Genomic DNA, 23,295 nt, shown 5'->3' on the forward strand with positions numbered 1-23,295 from the left:
GAACCCTACGCTACTGGGATAGGCGTCAGGTACCTGAGACCCTGAATTGGACAAGCAGATTGGAGCACAGAAAATGATGTAGTTATATGCAGAGCCAGCAACAAAATAGTGGAATAAAAATGATTAATAAACGTGGAGTGACCTTTTTATACAATACACAGTACATTGTATGCACTTTCCCATAACGGAGTCATTTAATTTCACACTTCATCACTGTTCTGTAATATTCTGATGGAAGAAGGCGACGCTTGAGTATGAGGCTTAGTTTTGGCTTGGAGATTTTTCAACTTGTTAATATTTAAGCCCTTCCATATTCTTATTTCTGCATGTTACTTACATGTTAATTCATCGTAATTTTTTTTGCAGTGCAAATATTAAATAGTCTCCATTTTGAAACTCTCCTAATTCGAGTCAGAGTGGTGTTAGCTGTCCGGCAACATCATGTACAAGGCAACAGCCAACTCTTTGGAGCCTATACCAATCCTTGATATGTGCAGACACTGCCTGTCACTTATCCCAGGCTAATTTAGTGACTGCTATTTACATAACATACACATCTCCAGAGAAATGAGGAAAAACTGAAGTTCAATGAACAAATAAAACATATAAATATAGGTAAATAAAAAATACAAATTCAAAGAACATGCCAACTTGACAAAGAAAATAAACAGACTCACAATTTGATCTATGAGGCAGTGGAACCACCCTTTAATGTTACTCTTCCCATCAAAATGACATGAAATCTGTTTTAAAACTTCTTATTCAAAAATAAAGTATCTATCTATCTATCTATCTATCTATCTATCTATCTATCTATCTATCTATCTATCTATCTATCTATCTATCTATCTATCTATCTATCTATCTATCTATCTATCTATCTATCTATCTATCTATCTATCTATCTATCTAAAATAAAGGTGCCAAAAATTGTTCTTTTCCTCCTTGAAGAACCTCACAACCCAGTAAAGAACCATAAAATGTCCTAAAGTGCCATTAAAGAAGCATTATTTTTAATTGTGTAGAGCAATCAGAATTATAGAGGAACCATTTTTGGTTGCAACTTGAAGATTCCAGAAAAGAAAAAAAATCCTATATTATTATAGATCCATAACAGGCCCTATAAATTAATATGAATATATCTGTGAAATAACAGTGGGTTCAGGACTCCTGCCACTAACTTCAGGTTTTCTTGATCTATAAGTATCCTGCTAAGCATCCTACTAAACATAAAAAATTGATTTTGTCCACATATTATCAACATTCTCAAATCCCAAGCGACCAATTTTATATGCAAAGAACTCTTTTCAGAATGAAATGTTTCTGTGTCAAGCCATGGTTCTAAAAGGAACCTCACAACATACAGTACAGTGCAATTAAAAAAGTATGATTTGTAAGAGTCTTATCATCTATCTATTACATATTCTGTTACCATCTATTTATGACTATGTACAGTATGTATGTAACTTTGAGTAATCACTCTCACAAAGGTCCTCTAAGTGCACATAAATAACAGTTTGACTGACTAGTTATGCTAAATGTAACTGTACATGTAATGTCAACCTATTGATCAATCAATATTACGTTTATGTAGTGTCTTTAACATAGAGCACCATTACAGATATGCAACAAAACAAACACACATGCAGCTCTGATTGACGGAATATTACACTGTTAGAGTAATGAAGTTGTCCATAGTGTGTTTTGTATCAACCAATCCAACATGAATCCTTCCACCTACACAGCCGTCCATCTGTGTAATTTTAATACTAATTTTATTCTTTTCAGGCTTCCATACATATGCACATATATAGGTAGCATCATCACAAGGCAGTTAAAGCAATAATCCCAAATAAATCGATTGATTCAGTTGATAGATAATTGATCAGAACTCAATCAATATTTATTTTATAAGAGAATACCATCCCCAATTACAGTACAATGCAAGTGCAGATTTAATTGAAAACATATTTAGTAAGGATAGAATAACTTAATTACTTTTTTTTTTAGTATAGGAAAGTATCATTTAAAGTCACTTTACAAATCCATGAAAGCAGATTCAGTTGATCATTGACTGGATGCTAAAGATGAATAAGGTGGTTCAGGTATCAATCAATTAATCTTTATTTTGCTTTGAGGTGTTCAAAGTGAGCCCCTTTTAAAGGCACTTTCCTAAGCAAATTGATGGACTGTTTGATGTAGTTTAGCTCAGTGGTTGTATAATCAATCAATCAATCAATCAATCAATCAATCAATCAATCAATCAATCAATCTTTATTTTATACAGCACATCTCACATAGATATCAAAATCAAAACTCTCTTTACAAAGCCCACAAGAATCCCAGTTGATTGACTGAGTGAGTGGTTGGTGAAGGCAGCCACAATAATTGCCAGGCCGCCCCTCACAAGCTGTCATTTTTATTTGATTAACTGTCCATTTCATTGGATGTGGATGTTGTGACTTTGCTTTCTGCATCTGATTTTTGGGGTTTCTGTTTCATCCAAACAAATTTCCATGTTAACCATGATACTTACAGTTTTCATGAACTTTCAAAATACATTAGAGGGGATGAAAAGAACTGAGCTGCTCACCTGACATGCAGTAGTATTGTTTTCACTAAGGATTTTCTAATTGTCAATTCAGCTTTTGGCTTCTGGTATGCTCTCTTATTTCTCTTACGAGGTCTGAATTAATGTTCTCACCCCTCTCTCCCCCAGGTCATGGGGGCCTTAACCAACTAGGCGGAATGTTTGTGAATGGACGGCCACTTCCTGAAATGATCCGCCAGCGAATCGTTGACATGGCTCACCAGGGAGTTCGTCCCTGTGATATTTCACGACAGCTGCGAGTCAGCCATGGCTGTGTGAGCAAGATATTAGGAAGGTAAGTGAAGTGCAAGGGAGTAAAGAGACACAGGAGCTCAGTTTTGAGGGTGGGAGGTAAAGACATTGTGGAGAGAGAGACAGAGAGACAGACGGGCAGACAGTGAGAGAGAAGAAACAAATATAAAGGTAGACAGACAGACACAGAATGGCAGAGAAAGACAGGCAAACAAGGTAATTTACAGACAGGTAAGGATGAATAAAACAGATGAATAAAATGAGAGAAATAGACAGCGATAGAGCGACAACAGACAGACAGAATGAGACATGGGCAGAAAGAGGATGAGGGAATGCTAGACAGAAAGGCAGAATGTGAAACAAAGAGAAAAAAGAAATAGAGATAGATGCCTATAATGAGTGAAATAGACACAGAGAATGAGAAATGGACAGAAGGAAAATGAAAGAATGACAGCTAGACAGACAGAAGGAGAATTGGGCAGAAAGAGAATGAGAGAATAATAGCCAGACAGACAGAATGTGAAAGGAAGAGAAAAAGGAAAATAAACAGAGACAGATGTCTATGATGAGTGAATCAGGAAGCCAGAATGAGAAACAGACAGAAGGAAGATGATAGAATGACTGCTAGACAGACAGAATGTGAGATAGAGATGGATGGATAGAGAGAGAGATAGAGAGAGGAGAGACACAAAGAAAGGTAAATAGACAGACACAGAAGTAGAGAGAAACAAACAGTCAGGCAGAGAGAGGATGAGAGGGAGGGATTAATAAAAGTGAGAAAGGTGTACAGAAAGAAAATGTGAGCCAGATATAATAATAATAATTCTTTGCATTTATATAGCGCTTTTCTCTCTACTCAAAGCGATGGACAGAATGTGACAGAGAAATAGAGAAAAGGAAGGAGAAAGAAAATGAGAGACAGATAAGTATAATAAAAGATACAGACGGGATAAAAAAACATGAGGCAGGTAGACAGGAAGCCAGATAGACAGGTAAGAGAAAGATACAAGAAGACAGACAGAATGTGAAAAGAGACAGACTAAGGGCTGAGACAAACAGAGCAAGAGACTGATAGAAAGGCAATGAGAGTATGACAGCCAGATAGACAGAATATGAAAGAGACACAGAGGAAGAGATAGACAGACAAAAGATGGAGAAAGTGAGAGAGAGAAACAGATAAATATAATGAGTGGGACAGACAGACAAAATGAGATACGGAAAGAGAAAAAGAGAGAATGACAGATAGACAGAATGGGAAAGAGAAAAAGAAAGATACAGAAAATGATAGAGATAGACACATGTAATCAGTGAGGCAGACAGAAAGAATTAGGGAATGAAAGAAAAGGCAGACAGAATGCTAGAAGAAACAGACATACTGAGAAATAGACAGAAAAGCAATGAGAGAATGACAGACAGACAAAATATGAATGAGAGAAGGAGCAAGAGTGAGAAGGAAAGACAGACGTACAGACTGACAGACAGAAAGAGAGAGAGAGAGAGAGGAGTCTGACAACTCATAGTTACAATTAAAGGATATTTAAGTTTAAAGAATAATGGGGTAGGATGCAGAAAAGATAAAATGAATAAATGTGTTAAAAGAGAAGGGTGGGCAAAAAGAAAAGAGAAGGGCATTCAAAGGGAGAAGCGACTGACAGACAAATAAAGTAAAGGAGCTAGACATGAAAACAATGAGAAAAAGACAAAGAGGGGCACAAGTGAGATGGACACTAAATAAGGTAAACAAACAAATATTGAACAAGTGGAGAAGTGAACATTTAAAGAGGTAAAAGACTAGAACAAGGGAGACAAATGGGGAAAATGAAGGCTGATACATAAAAAAGAGACATGAAAAAGAAAAGAGACAATGTGGAAAATGAATGAAAGGACATTTGAAGGGAGAACAGAGAGAGACAAGAATAATCAAATAACCAAAAAAAGGCAATTGATGTACAAATGAAAGAGTGATGGGCATAAAAGTAAATGAACAGTGTGTGGGTTCAAATTCCAGTCCAGTCATTACCTGTGTGGAGCTGGCGTGTTCTGCATGTGTCCATTTTTTTCTTTGTCTCCAACTTGCCTTCCCACATCCAAATGGCATTTATTTTTGGGTTAGTTGGTGACATTAACTGGTCCTGTGTGAGTGTGCTCTGCTCTGTGCTGGACTGACACCTCTTCAAGGGTGTGTTCCTGCCTTGTGCCTGATGCTACCAGGATAGAAGCTGGCCTCCCATGACCCTGAATTAGGTTTGAGAATATTCTGTTATATTACATTTAAAGAGAGGGAAGCTGGATGCTTAAAATGATGAGGGACAGATACAGATGACAGAAAATGACTTCAAAAAGGACAAGCAAGATGGACACAATACAAAAGACATGTGGAGAGAGACCTGTTTCCATGAAATATAGCATCTTGCACTGGCTGGTAATTTGCTCTGACTGAACCCCTTAATGCAAGTTTGTTAATTCTAAATCCGTTTAAAAGTACTATTCTTTCACTCTCCCCAGGTACTATGAAACAGGAAGCATCAAGCCTGGTGTGATTGGGGGCTCCAAACCAAAAGTGGCCACACCAAAAGTTGTGGACAAGATAGCAGAATATAAGCGTCAGAATCCTACCATGTTTGCCTGGGAGATCCGAGACCGGCTACTGTCTGAGGGGGTGTGTGACAATGACACGGTGCCAAGCGTCAGCTCCATTAATAGGTAACACCAAGGGCCATGGTGAACTGTAGGACAGAGTTGATTGGAGTGCAGAAGCACATGATACGGCCAGGGTGGGCACAAAGAGAACGTTAGGAGGGAAAAAGTGGAGGATGTCACAAAGCATGCAGCAGACAAGTAGAAGGCGATGCATCTCCACAAGTGCATTGACCTTTCTTCCCTTTGCAGGATTATCCGGACAAAGGTTCAACAGCCATTCAACCTTCCAATGGACAGCAAGGGCCTGAGCCCTGGGCACACGCTGAGTAAGTAAAGCTTACTAGAGCTTTGTTGACTGCTTTTCTCGCCATGACAATGACACCACTCTCCTTTTTGATCTGTCCCTACCAGTCCCAAGCTCTGCAGTGACGCCCCCTGAATCACCCCAATCTGACTCACTGGGTTCAACTTATTCCATCAACGGACTGCTGGGTATTGCGCAGGGGGGGTAGCGAAGGCAAGAGAAAGCATGATGACAGTGAGTGCGTTTCTTTGTAGCTGGTGGCCTCCTTCTTGCTTCACTACAGTTGTCCATTACTAGATGTTCTCAGCCTGTTTATTTCATATGCCTGTTGTTTATTCTGTTGAACCCTGTAGATCTCCATATGTTTTAGGGTCTACTGGCATTGTCCATTACTAGGTTCATTGTCACTGACAGCTTTGCCTACCTGTCTTTGGGATGTCATTCATCACTTTACCCATCAGCAGTTACTCCATTATCTGTGGCTAAGTGAAGACGACCTCTTGTACATCAATCATTGCTCATGCTTTATTTGCATAGCTTTATGTCATTATCTCTCTAGTTTATTATCATTATGTCTGTGTTCAGCCAAGTCCACCTTTAATTCCCATCATCCCTTGTCTGACACCTTAGGTCTAAACGCATTGCCTTACTAAAGGCCATGCCACATTAGATGCCTTTTCTAGCAATTTTCAATCATCGACTTCTTTTACATAATCTTAGCTAAAATGCGCTTCTGTGAAGTTTAACCATGTAATGTGACGCACCCAGCGACTCACTCCAACTAGTCCACGACTCACTCCAATACAATCAAACAGATTTGATTTTGCCTTAGACTTGTTTGCATGTAAGAGCTGTGAATTAAGGAAGAACAATCCATTTAATGCTACTCTGAGGAATGAGGAACACGGGTGTTTTCATCCTGACAAACAAATAAAAGACTCAACTGTTTTATGTACCACAATAGAATAGAATAAAAGAAAAGGGTTAGTGTTAGGGGTTGGATTGGGGTTAGAAAATAAAAAAAATTGCAGCTGAAAATGCTGTACCTGGAAGGCCTTCACATGGGCATCGGCACCAACAGGCAGAACATTTATTAGCTGTTAGAAAAAGGAGCGTTATTTCAATACTTTAGAAATGTGAAGTTGTGCTGGAAAGTCGAAGTTCTCTAAAGCCGATGTCACATTGCATGACTTCTAGTCATTCGGTATGTCAGACTTACTCACTGCAGTAGCGGATCTTATTGCTGGACCATGTCAGTTTACTTGACTAATAATAGCTGGACATAGCACATTAACAACAGCATGCAGACCTTCCAACAGAATTGTGCTGGCCTGTTCTTGTGCTAGCTAATGATGTGCTGCCTGATGGAGCCGGTGCTGTATAAAGGGTTAACAGGTATGACGCCCTTTTTTCTGTTGTATCGTGGTACGTACAACATGTGGCTTCAGACAGATGAGCCTCTCTTCTGTTTCCAGGTCCAAAGCACCTGCGTTCTTCATTCCTGGTTCCTTTGTAGGAGTGAATGACGGACTAGTTGGAGTGAGTCTCTGAGTACGTCATATCACATGACTGGCTTTTACTGGAGCACACTGCTGACTGCCTCTGATTGACTCGCTAAGATTATTTAAATGAAGGCTACAACTGTATATTGTCTTAATGTGTGACATGGCCTTAATCTGACAAACCCTCCAACCAGAAGTCAAGTAATTTGTCATTGGATTAATCCACTACATCTATTTCTGATTGAGCCTGTAGATCTCAGCATATTTCCAGAGTCCAATAGATCCTTGTAGCACTGGGCCTCAGGATCACCCCGTGGTTCTGTTCTCCTCTGAATCTCTCATGAATCCCTTAATATTTGCATCTTTCCTCTTCTTGATTTTTTTTTTACCAAAGTAAGATCTTTCCAAATATGAAATCTTGTAGGTATTCTCTGCTTCTTACAATAATCTATTATGGTTCTGCTTTGTTTGTCCCAACTCACTTTCTGCTTACATAAGAAAAAACAATTTTCAATAAGTGAATTAGTAGGGAGGGCGGCACGGTGGCGCAGTGGTAGCGCTGCTGCCTCGCAGTTAGGAGACTCGGGTTCGCTTCCCGGGTCCTCCCTGCATGGAGTTTGCATGTTCTCCCCGTGTCTGCGTGGGTTTCCTCCCACAGTCCAAAGACATGCAGGTTAGGTGGATTGGCGATTCTAAATTGGCCCTAGTGTGTGCTTGGTGTGTGGGTGTGTTTGTGTGTGTCCTGCGGTGGGTTGGCACCTTGCCCAGGATTGGTTCCTGCCTTGTGCCCTGTGTTGGCTGGGATTGGCTCCAGCAGACCCCCGTGACCCTGTGTTCGGATTCAGTGGGTTGGAAAATGGATGAATTGGTAGGGACCGGTGTGTTGGTATTGCATAAGTTATCCATACCCAATAGTTCCTTGTGAGTGACTTAAAATGTCTGTCCAACTTTAATGAGACGGAAAAATTTAACAACTGAATTATGAACAGTATGCATGTGTCAATAATTAATGAGAATAAATGGATACTATTGGCACAGGCTGTTCAATGTTATATACTTGTTATAAATCCATGTTATCTACTTTGTATAAATAATGAACATATAATAAACAAAAGGAAATCTTGACAAATGCTGTACATTATACAGTATATGTTTAATACTAGACTGCAACCATGAAATCTTAAAACAGTAGTTATTACTTAAATGATCCCAGTCCTATCATCATTCCCAAAGAAGTACAGTAGATTTATAAAAAATTCACTTTATGCACACTTCGTTGTGCTGTACATTTAATTTTAAATGTATACATTTGCTATTTTTGAACATCAGTCTACACTCTGCGTCATAGCTAAGCTGTCTTCTTTTGTGTATATTGCTGATTTGCGTATCCCTCTCTTTCTGTTGTCTTTTTGACATCTGAGTTGTTTCTAAGATGTCAGCCACAGTATTGCTTTTCTGGTCTATTTGTCCTTCTCTGTACTGCTCACTTGTTATACCATTACTTGTGTCATGGTGGCGCTGTCCACTTGTGTGTATGTTTGTTTAGTTTGAATCCTCCATTTGTAGTGCAGATATCTCCACCTTGGTAGACTTTCTCAGTTCTCTTTATGCTGTTGCTTTGTTTGCCCATCATGTCCTGTCATTTTCTTGCGGCTTTTGCAAGACATTTCGTTTGTCCTTTCATGACCCACATCTGCAATAGTGTATCTTTTAGCTTTATGGCTGTGTATTGAGTTTGACATCATAACCTTTGTTTGTCCAGATGATGTGGTGGGATGTGTATTGGTCAGGAGAGTGTCATTCTTTCTTTTGAACTCCTTATCATATATATTGTATAAATATAATTTTATTTTTCAAAAAGCATGGGAACAAACATTTCTGTTTGTGTTGTGACATCTCACAAGAGATAAACCAACCTCTTCTGAGCCTCTCATTATTGCCATTGTCTGTCCCTGCATTACCTCATCCAAGTCTTTAGATCTCTCAACCCGATTCTTAACTGTACTTCCTGTAACTGTACTCCACACAAGATCTCTTTGCTTCAGGATATCCATCTTTCAGTTTCATATGCTGGAAAGTAAAACTTTTTTTTTTTAGTTCTGTTATGAATGAACATACAAATTAAACACTAGGATTTCAGGTTTTTCATTCATCGTCCCTTCCTTTGTCTTTTTATTAGTATGCAGCATATAGGTGAAATATTGAAATATATTAGTTGGCTAACCCTAACTCTAAGCCTAACTTTAACCCTAACTTATCCAACTTTTGTACGATGCAGGTGACCAAGAGAGTTGCCGCCTTAGCGTGGACTCTCAGAGCAGTGGGGGTGGACCACGGAAGCAACTACGACCTGATCACTTCCCGGCTCAGCACCTGGAAGGGTTGGAATGCGGCTTTGATAGGCACCATTATCCACCTGATGCTTTCACATCACCCAACCACAGCAAAACTGAGCAGGTATGACAACATAAACTGAATACACATTGGAAATCAATTATATGTGCTAAAGGTCAGACTTTGTCAATCTACTAGAGCCATGTAAAATGAAGGGAAGGTGTGCTAGAGGCCATAGAAATAAGGTCAATGGTAATCTGAAGACTTTCATATCCTATCCTCACAGACTTGACAGACTTGGAAAACTGTCAATGCAACCCTGAGATACTCAATACAGATATGAGCCACAGTAAAGGTCTGTCTTAATAATTGCCACGAGAACACAGTACAACCTTAGGAATGGCAAGTTATTTGATGATATGAAGGTCTATCAAAGTCTGTCCTCACAATGTTCAACTTTAAGTTTCATTTACCTTATGTTACTAATACATTAAAAGGTATATATGATTTGAAGCTCAGGTCTGCCATGGTCTGTCTTCAATATATTCAAGTAGGACAAGCGTAACTGTCAAGGTCACTCAGAGATACTCAACAGTGACATAATAGACTCTGAAGATCTGTCTTTGAAATTGTTTATGAGTGACATAGAGACCTGTCAGAGCCCATATGAAATACTTCAAGATGATATTTACACTAACAAGGAATGTCCTCAGAGCATTCAAGTTCAACTTCTTTACCGTATGTGACCAGTACTCTAGAATTGGTGTATGAAATACAAAGCAATCAAGATTCACAGAAGGAAACTCAACAGCAATGTGAAATACTGTCAATATCTGTGCCCACAATGTTCAGGACAGGAATGATGAACTCAAAAATGATGAGTTTTGTCTGTCATTTGCATTTGTTTATCCATTTGTTTAGTTGAATTCAGGATGTACTGTATATAACCAGCACATTGGAATTTTTACACAATATAAAGAACAGTCAAGGTCCACAGCAGGAGGCTCCACATTGATGGCAGCTAAAATTTCAATGGTGATCAGAACTGTCAAGTTTCATCATCGGAATATTCAGCAGTGTTATGAAATATTATTAAAATCCTCCTTGTGATGTTCCGTAATGATATGAAGAATTGTCAAGGCCAGACCTCAGTATATTGAAGTTTTACTTTTCCATATATAACTATCCCTCTATTTTTCAAAACCAATTTTAGGGTACAGGCATTTGTAGTGTTTATATGTGATATGAGGAACAACCAAAGTCCACATCAAAAAGCTCAACACTGACTCAAAGGACTGTTAAATCCTTTGAGCAGAATGTTCAAGAGTGTTATGAACAACTGTTGAGGTCCAGTCAGTGATGGTCCATGGTGATATGAAGGACTATCAAGGTCTGCCCTCAGAGTGTTCAAGTTCATCGACATAATTTATTTACCTCATCTAAGGAGTACATGAGAATTCATGCATGATATCAAAAACAGTCAAGGTCCACAGAAAGAAGCTTGAAGGTGAAGTGAAGGACAGTGAAGGTCCATACACAGAATATTCAAGACAGATATGGTTAAGGTTTGTAGTAATATGATGGAGTGCCTTTGCTCAGAATGTCAAAGTCTGTCATACAGACCTTTCAAGAAGAGCATCCTAATATTGGTTCTGATGGAATATGATAGGTATTTTAGAATAACGTACCAGCCTTTTCAAAGCCCACCTTTAAAATACCAAAAATTGTGAAAAAACACTATAAAGCCAATGTTTAGAAAGCTCCCAGATGCGTCCACCACGGTTTAATGCTTAAGATAGACCCTGAGGATTTGGAGCAGGATGGTTCTTAACAGCTCCTCACATAATCTTAAGACAGCCCTTCATATTGTGTGGACACTTCACCTTCTTGGCAATGTGCAGAAGCAATTAAAAGAGAAAAATATCAGGGTCAGAATACCTAGTGAGATGGCAACTGGAGTACTGGGTATGGCTTTAGTCACCAAAGACAAGTTATATTTTTAAGACAACCAGAGGAAAGCTTATACAGTAAATTATCTGTCCTATTCTGACAGGCTAAGGGAATTAAATCACTTTATGTCTGAACAGAAAAGACTCTGTGGAGCCACTCCAAACCTTTACATTTCTCAAAGTTAATTCCAGAGAATTCTTACAATTAAAAAATAAATCTCACACTCAAAGACACCTAATTATGGTGAAGAGAAAGTGTCCTCATAATGGAAATTGAGACTTGACTGAAGTGATAACCTTGGGAATTTACTTTAAAATTCTGGGTGAGATATTAGGACAATTTCGCTATATGCTGACCAAAGGATCTTGATGGTCTGAATGGTCTCTTTATATTACTATATGACCCCTCAGAACTCACAGGGATAATTTTTCTTGTTGTCAATTGTCCTTCATATCATTGTTCTACAGTCTCCTTGACAGACCACGACTGCAACAATCCCTAATGCTTCCCTAGACATTCTGATGTTGCTGCTATTGTTCACACCCTCTCTCTGTGTCTGTCTTTCAATCCAAGGCTCTTTACCCATTGTCCCTGTTGAACAGCAGTGTGGATGAGTGCAAGAATGCCCTGTCCTCGTCAAGCACCGCTATTGGCCGCAATCTCTCTGGACACCAGGGATACTCTGTAGTTTCTGGTAAGTATTTTGACAGATCACTGATTTTTCATCATCTGGTATAGGCCATCAGCACTTTGAATCAATGGAACTGGTACATTTTGATTCTTGTAGAGGCTGCAGGCGAGCACGCTTGGCTTCAACACTCCGTGAAGCTAAGGTGCAGCAAGTGGGGTGGAATCTTTCACTCGTCTTCTCCTCATTCTTTCTTCATCTCATCTGACTTCACTCCATTTCCCCACCTCTCACAGCCACCGACTTCCATTCTCTTCCTCTGTGTGTCAAGCAAGAGTCTTTTCCGGATCTGACTCACCCCGGTTCCTGCTCCCCCACCTACATGCCAAACCCTGCCCTTCTAGAGCTGCAGCCAATCCAGGCTGCCATCTCCGTCAGTAGCGGCTCTCATATGCCGCACTTCAGCGCATTTTCCCAGCATGCCCAAGCATATGGACAGTTCAGCAGCCAGCCCGTCATTTCAGGTAAGGAGGACCTTGGCAGTCGCACAGTGCCACTACCCCCGAACTTGCTCAACCAGATCATTTCAATCACAAATCATGATGTCCCTCAAAACAGAGTGCCAAAAGTCACCAGTCTGTGAAATTCTGCCCTGATTTCTAGCTCTGTGACTGAGCAGGAAAAGACTGGTCTCCTCATATTTGCTTCTTTATCTTCTCACAGGTCGGGATATGGTGGGTTCCACTCTTCCAGGCTATCCCCCACACATTCCCACCAGTGGGCAGACGGGCTACAGTTCCTCAGCAATTGCTGGTATGGTGGCAGGTAAGCACTTAATAGCATGCTAGGATTGGCTCAGCTAAAATGGGTGCCAGGTAGTACAGGTTAGATACACTGGGGTGAAGGTGATGGTGGTACACACAGCCAAAACGCGGTGTCTATAGCATTTAGGGAGGCCCACAGGTACTGTGCTTCTCCTCACACTTGGTTTAGTTAATAGGATGGAAAGAAAGAAATGGATTTTAGGTTAATGATTTAACCCTGTGATGGGAAAAGCTTTCCTCAGCCTGAGTGACTTGATGATGGCAAGAAGAAACATGTTTACAGAGGAGGGGGTTTGGTGGCAGAGGTGAGGAAGACATAGATCGAGGGTCATTTTACTTGGCAACTTCCTGCATCAAAGTTTGTTGACAACACATTACCATGGAAACACCACAGGGCCACAATCCTGGCTGTTGAAGCCGGAGTGGTGAGGCTAGTAGGGGGTCTCATTCCTTAGCCAATGGCTGCTGTCAAGTGTGTTGACAACAGTGTTTCTATGGAAAAATGGCCATGATGGTGTTTGTGGTTACTGTATTGTGGGCCCAGTCCTTGTCACCAAGGGTACAGGCAGTGAGCTCCTATAGAAACAGAGCTCTCCTGGGGGTAAGTGGATAAAAAAGTGAGGGGCTGAGGGTGGGTAGCATCTTCTAATGTGGCATTTTGCGCTACCTGAAGTGTGAAATGGGATCGTCGTGAGTTTTATTTTTGGTCATGCAGGGTGAAAAGTGGGAGGGCCAGAATTCAGCAGGGAAATAGCAAGCGCCTATTAAATATTGAAATGCAGCAGAAAAAGGAAAGGAGAGAGCTGGGCGAGCTGGAGGTGAGCGTGGAGAGTGCCAGCACTGAGATGTTCCGCACTGCTGCTCTGCTAGATTTGACCCCAAGTGACTCAGCAAGCCTGCAAATTAATGGTTTACAAAACTAAGCTGCGGGTGAATTATGAGTCAACTCCCAGCAGGCTCTGGGCAGAAAACAGTCAACAACATGCAGCTCTGTGCCCTCCCTGCCATCTCAGCTCCTGTTGGCAATCATTTACTGCCAAGCCTTGCCAGCCACGTCATCTTCTCTTTTGTCCTGGAGGGCCTCTAGTTGCCTGGATTGGCTGTTTTTCATGGCATGGTTGCCTTTGGAGGCTTCAACAACAATGCAATCCTGACCTGACATTTTCTTCTCTTCACAGGTAGCGATTATTCAGCAAGTGCTTACTCACACTCGCCCTACACCTCATACAGCGATGCCTGGCGCTTCACCAACACCAGTATTCTCGGTCAGCAGCTTTTTATTATCTATTGATTTCAATTTGTAATGTTGGGCATCTATGGGGTGGGGTGGCATGGATTTATTTTACTCAAGAGATACCTGGTAAGATGATGTCTTAGTGGATAATCTGAGGCAAGCAGTGTGGCCTGCTGTCTAAGAACCACTACCTTAGTGGATGACCTCACTTGCCTCAGTTGGAGGAGTCTGGAAACAATTTTACTATATGTGTGAAGACCTTTGAGATGTTATCATGAAAGGCATGAGATAAAATTAATTTCCTTGTTTGTTACCTGCGTGCCACCCTCTGTTCATCTTAGTTAGGTTAGTTAGTGATTGGCCCTGGGTGGGTCTATGTGTAAAAAGTTCCTGCGATGGACTGGCATCCTGTGGAGGGTTGATTCCTGAATTGTGCCTGATGTTTCTCTTTTGTGATGTATTTATTATTGCAAAATGGTTAAAGTAGAGAACAATAATAAAAGTAATCTAAACACAAACATGAAAAGTTAATAATAAAAGTTAAACCCAAACAATCTGGCCCTGCAAAAATGTAAAATGTAGACCAGAAAAAATAAAATACCTTTGTTAAAAAAGAAACAAATCCTGAATATACAGTATGAGATAGACTCCATAAACCAAAAACCTCTCAAGGTCCTGGAGAGTATTTAGAGAAGGTCTAAGTAGAGAATACCGGGCTCACTAGTAATTAGTCAAGTATGTTTGTCTTGCCGAATGCTTCTAATCTATGCTCTGGAATTCTCTGGGAGTGGGTTTGGAAATTTTTCTGTTATGGTACTTATTTAGAGGCAAACTGGTGGTGCAATGACCAGAACTGCTGCCTCACCTTTGCAGAGATCTGTGGTCATATATCTTCTTGTTAACTGTCTCTGTGGAGTCAGCATGTTCTCTCCATACTTCCATTTCTTTTTCATGCACTTCAGTTGCCCCCTACCACCCAAAGATGAGCAGGTTAGGTTGATTGTTGACTCTAAATTAACCTGTGATGTTTAAGTGTGAATGTGTGGCCATCTGGCATAGATTGGTCATGCCAGAGTTTTTTTCAACCTGATGGGAATGATTGATTTTTAAAGGGTGGAGTGTAGAGTTCAAGTGTGGGCAGATATTAACCATGTAAATAACTGGACATGCCAAAGTACTTGGTGTTTGAGATAAGCAGCAGATAAGCCAGCAGCCATACCACCTGCACTTCAGAACAGGTAATCCACCTGAATTTAAGCCTGTTTGGACCAGTACTTGGATGGGAAATTATTGAGGAAAAACTTGAGTTGCTACTGGAACTGGAATAGTAAATTCTGATGCCCGATGTCCAAGCTAAACTGTCCAATACAGCCTGCCCTCTTAATCATCCCTTGCCTCTTAGTGGCTACTATCTCTCTCACGTCTTCACCACCTAATAGTTAATGTGTGGTAGGCCTACTAGCACATAAATGGCTGCCTTTACATCATCCAGGAAGATTCCACACATTGGTGGAACTTGAAGTGGTTCCTACCATGTAAAGCACTTTGAATAGGTTAGAAATGTGCTATATAAATGAAATTCATTATTATTACTATTTTAAGAGGGAAATCCCCTGTAGGCCGCTTACTATCTTATCGCCAATGCCACCATGACAGGATCCCAAGAATGACATAAGCATATTTCCAGACTGAATGAATAAATCTTAGCAATTTCAACACCATGTGGCCAGCTTCTCCTTTCCCTAACTGCAGATTTCTACAGTTTCAGTGTATTTTGGGTGGGTAATGTTGTGGACTGATTTCAGTAAAGAGACCAAATGGAGTTCTCAGGGTGGCACATGGGATAAATCAATTGTTCGACAGCTACCAAGGATTTGATTGAAGTTGTAAAAACATTTTTGCATTACCTTTCATGATTAATGTCAACCCGTGGTGTCTTACACCTTCAAATTTTCTTGCATCCCTACAGTGAGAACCGTTTATTAGAAGTAAGTCAGTAAAGTCTCGAGCAACTGTGTCACCATAAAGGAATGGCTCAGAGTTTCACCCCTCTCTTCCTCTCGTCTTGTCCTCACATGTTAGTGGCTGGCTGTGAATCCAGAGACTCCCAGCCAGAAATGGATATGTATCCAATTTCACTAATGGAAATTTCCCACATCAGCTCATCAAGCAGGCCTCTTCAGTTTTATTGTAATGGGGAGGCTATCACATTACACATCAGTAGGATCTCTTAAACTGTAACCTCACTCTTTCTCACCCATCTTGTCACCTTTCCTTACAATAGTGAGTTTTTTCCTTCCACCCAAGTCTAAGCACACTGTACTGGCTTCCTTCTAAAGAGTCACCTGATCAGTCAAGCTCAGACCAACAGGCTGGTACTAACCCAAAAAGCCTCACCTTTTGATGCCAGACACAATTACACCCCAGCTCTAAAGTCCATACGGTGATGCCTGGCCTTATGGACGTTTTTGTCTTTCTAGTATTCCAACTTCCAATGCCCTACGTAGTTGGCTGGAACCATTGTAGAGTGAGTCAAACCATTGTAGAGTGAGTCAAACCATTGTAGAGTGAGTCACTTGGCTACTTTCTTCACACCAGAGTCCCTAATACTTTTACAGTCTGCAGCCTAAAGCTGATCTGTCTGGAGAGCTGTTCTTCAGTAGGGCTATTCATTAGGGAATAGTGATAGGCAACTCGTGAACAATTTGTTCTTTTTGAATGACTCTTTTTGGGTCATTCAATTCTTTTTGGTGAATCGTATGAAACATTTCACAAGCATGAATAAATTGATTCAGTGGAACTCATTGAGAGTGTTAAATGGTATGCGTGTCCTGCATGACGTCATCATGAGTCTCGACTCGCTTCACTTGTGATTCTTTTGAGTTCAAACTATATCAATATTGGCAAATAAGAATTCTTTCACTGATGATTCATTCTTCAATATATTAAAAATTATTGTTTTATTTTGCAATTCATTTCTGGAATTGTTTAAAATGGAATACATTAACAATAATAAAACTAATACCTTTATGCACATCCTACAAATTAGTCACACAAAGTAAACCTTATAAAAAATATTACTCTACTTTCTAACAATTATTTATTTTCAGCACCCACTTTTTTATGGTTCATTGATTGCACCGGGCATGTACCATTTACTGATTCTTTGAGTTCAGACTGAATCATTACCTGAGAACAAGTTTCACAGTTTTTGATCATTTGAGAATCATCATAAGAAAACAAGTCAGTGTTCACATGAGTCTCTCATTCACTGTTTCATTTGAGTTTGAAATGAATTATTACACATGAACAAGTCACACAATTCTTGTTCATTTGCGATTCTGTAAAGTGACATCTCATTTTAGTTATGTAAGTTAAATGTGTTGTCTACTGAAACAGGACAAAGTTATATGAATTATTATCATGTTAAATATATAGCTCGTTTTATTCACATATAAACACATACACATGCTGTTTTTATCACAAAATAACATTTGAACTATTAAATAATATATTTGTGATGCAATTAGAACAGGACCACCCCCAGACTATACATATGCGACAGTCTCTAATCCTAAAAATGAATCAAATGAATTTAACCCTTTAAAATCAGCTTCATTTTTGTCCATTTTCTGCTACTTTGATTTAACCGGCTATAACGTCATCATGCTTCACTCAATATTCATGTTCTACCCCTCAAAATAAAAGGCAGACATTAGTCTTTCATAATTTTTACACATAGAGAAATAAATACAAATATATTGCAGCAGAATACTATTTTCACCAAAAAATGCACTTTGAACATTATTCTTATTTCCATACATGTTGGAATAAGCTACCAAACACTATAAAAGTGTCAGTGAATGTGTCAGGAATGTCCAAATAAAAAATTGCTATGAAATTTTTACAAGTTATATATGAAGCAATACAAAAGTATTTTTTCCGCTTTTACTGTTTTCAAGTAGGTGTCCATAGCATACACATCTATTATTGAAGACCAATGGCATTCTATCATTTTGAATGGCAGACCGTACTGTCAGAGTATATACAGTTGGTACAGAAATTATACTGTGTACCTAAATTAATAGTTGCAAGATTCAAAAAAAAAATTCTGACATATAGAAAGTGGATTGTGGTGTTATTTGGAAGGTGAACCCCCCCCCCCCATTTACTGGATAATCAAGTTGTACACATCATTTGAATCAGGACATTCAAGAAAGACAATATGGGTAAAACTTTGCAACGTGATATCTGGATATGTAATATGGCATTTTAACAGCAAAATATGTTACTTTAATTATAGCAATGATTTTACTCAGTTTTTAGACATTTTGTATCATTGTTTAGTCCCAACGGCGGGTCCAAAACAATCAGGCTGTTTGATTAAGTTAAACAGGTAGTTTGAAAGAATCGGTTCAGTAAAGTCAGTTAAAATGTAATCACTGCAATGGACCTCTGCGTTTTTCCCAGTTGATCCTGGGATTCGTCGGGGGTGTGTTCTTGTTCCTACTCTGTTCAATGCTTGTATGGACTGGGTGTTGGGCAGGGTTGTGGGGTCCAGCAGCTGTGGAGCATCTGTTGGTGAAGAAAGATTCACGGATCTTGAATTTGTTAACGATGCTGTGATCTTTGTGGAGTCAATGGAGGCTCTGATCAGGGCGCTCGAGAGACTGAGCGAGGAGTCTGAATGTCTGGGCTTGGATTAAAACCAAGATCCAGGCCTTTAATGACCTCTTGGACACAGCCATCAGCAGTGTGCCTGTTTGCGGAAAGAGTGTTAACCGTGTCGAGAGGTTTACTTACCTTGGCAGTGACATTCATGTCTCTGGTGACTGCCTATGAAGTCAGTCGATGGATTGGGAGAGCATGGGAGGTCATGAGGTTGCTGGAAAGGGGTGTGTGGTGCTCCCGATATCTATGCAAAAGGATGAAGGTCCAAGTCTTTAGAGTCCTTGTGCTTCCTGTCTTGCTATATGATTGAGAGACATGGACGCTATCCAGTGACCAGAGACAAAGACTGGACACCTTTGGTACTTTGTCTCTCTGGAAAATCCTTGGGTACCATTGGTTTGACTTTGTTTTGAATGAGCGGTTGCTCATGGAGTCCCGAATGAGGCACATTACCTGCATTGTGAGGGAACGTCAGTTACAGCACTACAGCCATGTGGCGTGTTTTCCTGAGGGTGATCTGATTCATAAGATCCTCATTGTTGGGGACCCGAGTGGCTGGACCAGGCCAAGGGGTCACCCACGTAACACCTGGCTGTGGCAGATAGAGGATCATTTCCGGAGGGTGGGACTGGACCACGTGTCTGCCTGGGGGGTTTCAAACCAGGATCCCAAGTTGTTTCATCATGTAGTGGGTGCAGCAACACACTTTACCAGTGCATGCTACCCAAATTGACTTGACTTGACTGCAATGGAGTGACTTCCTTCTTTTTGTTTATTCTTACAGTGGCAACATTGTAAAATACAGTGGAGAATCTAACATGGTATGAAATGTCATCTTTTCTGTACTTTCAAATAACATTGCTGTCTCTGTTTTCAGGATCACCCTACTACTACAGCCCAGCCACCCGGTCTGCCCCTCCTTCCACTGCCACTGCCTATGACCATCTCTAGTGCCCGCCTATCTGGTAGGGCATCGAGAGCTATTCTAGATGACCATGAAAACATAAGAAACATACAAATAACAAGATCTGAGCTGCTTTCCTGGGCCTCCTTCTGTTGAGGACAATGTTCATGACGACACAGAAGGAGCTTTCACCTAAGCTCTCATCCTGGTGACAGACGAAAATAAAAGCACCAAAAGGCCTCTGGCAGGCAGGGCAGGGCAGAAGAACAAAAACAAACTAATTATGTAGGCTGACACCAGCTGGAACTGGAACTTCTAGAAGAACTATGGAGAAGATGTAATAAAATTGTGAACTGAGCCATGGAGCAAAATGGACAAGACTCCTCATGAGCAAGGCCTTCACATGAAGTCCTCTTCCTGTTGTTGCCTGGTCTGTTTATAACAGTTCATATCAAAGTTCAACCTAATTGGTTTCCTTGGAATGCCAGTCTGAATATCTCAGTGAATGGAAGGCAGTCGGTCTACTTCTGAGTGTGCTGTTGCTCCACATTTTGTGGAATTGGACAGTGTAACATGAGTGGTGAAAAAATGCTGGAGCTGAAGGTCACACCTCAGACCCTTAGATCCCCAAACCCCAACTCTTCAAGTATTAAATGTTGGCCAGCAAGTAATCCAGGATAATGAATTTGGAGGCAAAATGGTCAAAATTTCAATTATTCAAGAAGAAATATATAATGCTGATACCTTGAAAGGTTCTTTTTTAAAAGGTACAGGACAAAGTATGGTGGTGGGTGTTATGGAAACTGCAAAAGGCCACCCTTGTGAAAATGACACTGTACTGCCAAGGAATACCACAGCCCAAACATCACTGCCTAACCAGCTTTGAGAATGATGGAATGACCATCCCTGTCCCCATTGAACAGTTAAAAATGAACCTGGGAGGGTTAATCTATAAGGGTCTGTTAGCATAAGGGTGGGTCCCAGTGAAGCCTTTCTTTGCATCAAATACAGAAGTGCATCTCTTCTGATGGTTGCATATATAAGTTCTCTTTTATCAGACTCCCATGTTCTTCAGTATGTGTAGTGTTTTCCAGTCCTAGATTGATGGCTTTCCTTCTCAGTCTTTCTAATATGGATGGGGTGGCACACCTTCAGCTAGCTATCTGGCTGTTGTTTACTCAGACTGGGTTTGTCGAGCTGATAGACGTGGCTTACATTCAAAGAGTAGCTAGCTGAAGGCTAACAAGGATGATCCTATCTCACCCTGGACTCAATAATAGTTTTAGTGGAATATTCTCTTGACCAGATCATTAGGCTGAAAAGACTGGGTACCTTCAGGTACAACATAAAGTATGTAGTATGGAATTTGCATGATCCATTGATTGGCAGGAGTCCCCAATATGCCTGATATTAAATGAATAAACCCAACCAATGTTTCAAAAGAGCAGCAGAGACGTAGAGAGACACTTAATCCATCTGACCTGCTGGGCACATTTAGCCCTGGCTCACATCAGCCTCTCAAACTTGAGCTCACCTCAGTGCTGCTCCATTTTGACCTCCAATGCATATTTACCTGGCACACCAACATCAGCAAGATATTGTAAGAAATATAGCCCCTTTCATAGCTTTTTACATTAAAAGTGATTTATTTTCGAATCCTGGTTGAAGCATTATATGAACATTGCAGTTCTATCCACACAATAGAGCTGACTTAATTTGCAGAACAGAAACGTTCAGAGATTAGAATGAATGACTAGTTGAATACTGTCCTTCTTAAGGCATATTATACAAAATGAATTAAGCTGGTCACTGGGCACACCTACCAAACCGCTCATACATGATGGGCTTTGGGTCACAGACCACCACTCCAGTCCCAGGACTGGAGAACATATCAGTTGGTTTCTCCCTAGAGGTTCTTGAACTGAAAGTTGAATACCTTATGTAAGGCTATATAGGGGACCAGCCTGAGATAAAGTAATTTGTGCTTCTAACTAAGAACTCTGGGTCCAAATACTGTGTCCTGCTTTGTATACTCTTTCTATTTATATCTGGGATTTGCTCAGGGGGACCCTAAAGAAGTGTGTTTGTTAACTTATTTGGCCTTGTGTGTGTGTGTATGTGGGGGGGGTGTGTATGTACAGTAAGTGGGCCCAGTAGTGGAGTGGTGATCTGTCCAGAGCTGGTTCCTGAATTTATGACAATGTTCTTGTAATAGACTGTAGCCACCTGTGAATTAAAATTAAATTAAGCTGGTTTGACAATGGCATGTACATATGCGACCAAACTGAATGAACTGTTCATCTGATAAACTGAAAACACTTAAGACTTTATTTATTATTACTAATTTATGTTTTTCATATAAATTTAAGATTATTTTATTGATTCTCTCTGTCAGGTGGACTGAAATGTCCTTCCATCTTTCAGGAACAGTAAACACTTAGCTCACCAATCTGACATCGTCTATGATGGGCAAAGTTATTTAGATGTTAAGTAAGCCACAGGCTGTGGAATATGGCAAGACAAATTAACATTTAGTGATATCTCAAAATCAGATCTCTTAAAATGCAGGACACCTTTTAAAATATCTTAAGCTTATTTCCAAATATCTCAAAACATGTTACTTTATATTTTAAGATACCTCTAATATATGTGGAGATATATCAAATTTATTACAAAATATATAAAAAAATGTCAGATATGGGGCGGCACGGTGGCGCAGTGGGTAGCGCTGCTGCCTCGCAGTTGGGAGATCTGGGGACCCGGGTTCGCTTCCCGGGTCCGCCCTGCGTGGAGTTTGCATGTTCTCCCCGTGTCTGCGTGGGTTTCCTCCGGGCGCTCCGGTTTCCTCCCACAGTCCAAAGACATGCAGATTAGGTGGATTGGCGATTCTAAATTGGCCCTAGTGTGTGCTTGGTGTGTGGGTGTGTTTGTGTGTTTCCTGTGGTGGGTTGGCACCCTGCCCAGGATTGGTTCCCTGCCTTGTGCCCTGTGTTGGCTGGGATTGGCTCCAGCAGACCCCCGTGACCCTGTGTTCGGATTCAGCGGGTTGGAAAATGGATGGATGGATGTCAGATATCTCAAAATAACCTTGAATTTTATGAAATCTCAATTACATTATGAGGTATCTTTACCTGCAATTTAAGATATCTGAAATTAAGCTCAGGGTTTTTTAAAATTACATCCTGTGTAATTAATTTCCTGTTTTTAAGAGGACTTCCCATTTAAAGATATCTTGCAATACATTTGTGATATCTGAAAATGGAAAGGTTGCTATTGTACATTAAGATATCTGGAAACTTATTTGAGCTATCTTGAATTTTATTGTATCTGAAAATGATATTCAGAAGCATTGAAATAAGTTAATGTATTTTTAGAGATACCTTAAAATGTATTTGCGATACAAGTTAAGATATCAGAAAGAGAACAGAGACCCCATTTTGAGATATTATGAAATGAACTTCA

At 40.2% G+C, this 23,295-nt stretch overlaps 1 protein-coding gene across 1 annotated transcript; it reads left to right on the top strand.

The window, feature by feature from the left end:
* The first annotated feature begins 2,325 nt into the window (after window positions 1-2,325).
* On the top strand, window positions 2,326-22,364 carry pax8 (paired box 8). Its single transcript, XM_028820520.2, is given in 11 exon segments — window positions 2,326-2,885; window positions 5,348-5,545; window positions 5,732-5,808; window positions 5,894-5,991; window positions 5,993-6,020; window positions 9,567-9,745; window positions 12,146-12,266; window positions 12,497-12,724; window positions 12,924-13,025; window positions 14,203-14,289; window positions 19,807-22,364. Coding segments are annotated over 11 exon segments (1,383 nt in total). The 5' UTR covers window positions 2,326-2,694; the 3' UTR covers window positions 19,881-22,364.
* Window positions 22,365-23,295: the final 931 nt, after the last annotated feature.

This window comes from Erpetoichthys calabaricus, chromosome 1, assembly GCF_900747795.2.
Source record: "Erpetoichthys calabaricus chromosome 1, fErpCal1.3, whole genome shotgun sequence".
Classification (NCBI taxonomy): domain Eukaryota; kingdom Metazoa; phylum Chordata; class Cladistia; order Polypteriformes; family Polypteridae; genus Erpetoichthys; species Erpetoichthys calabaricus.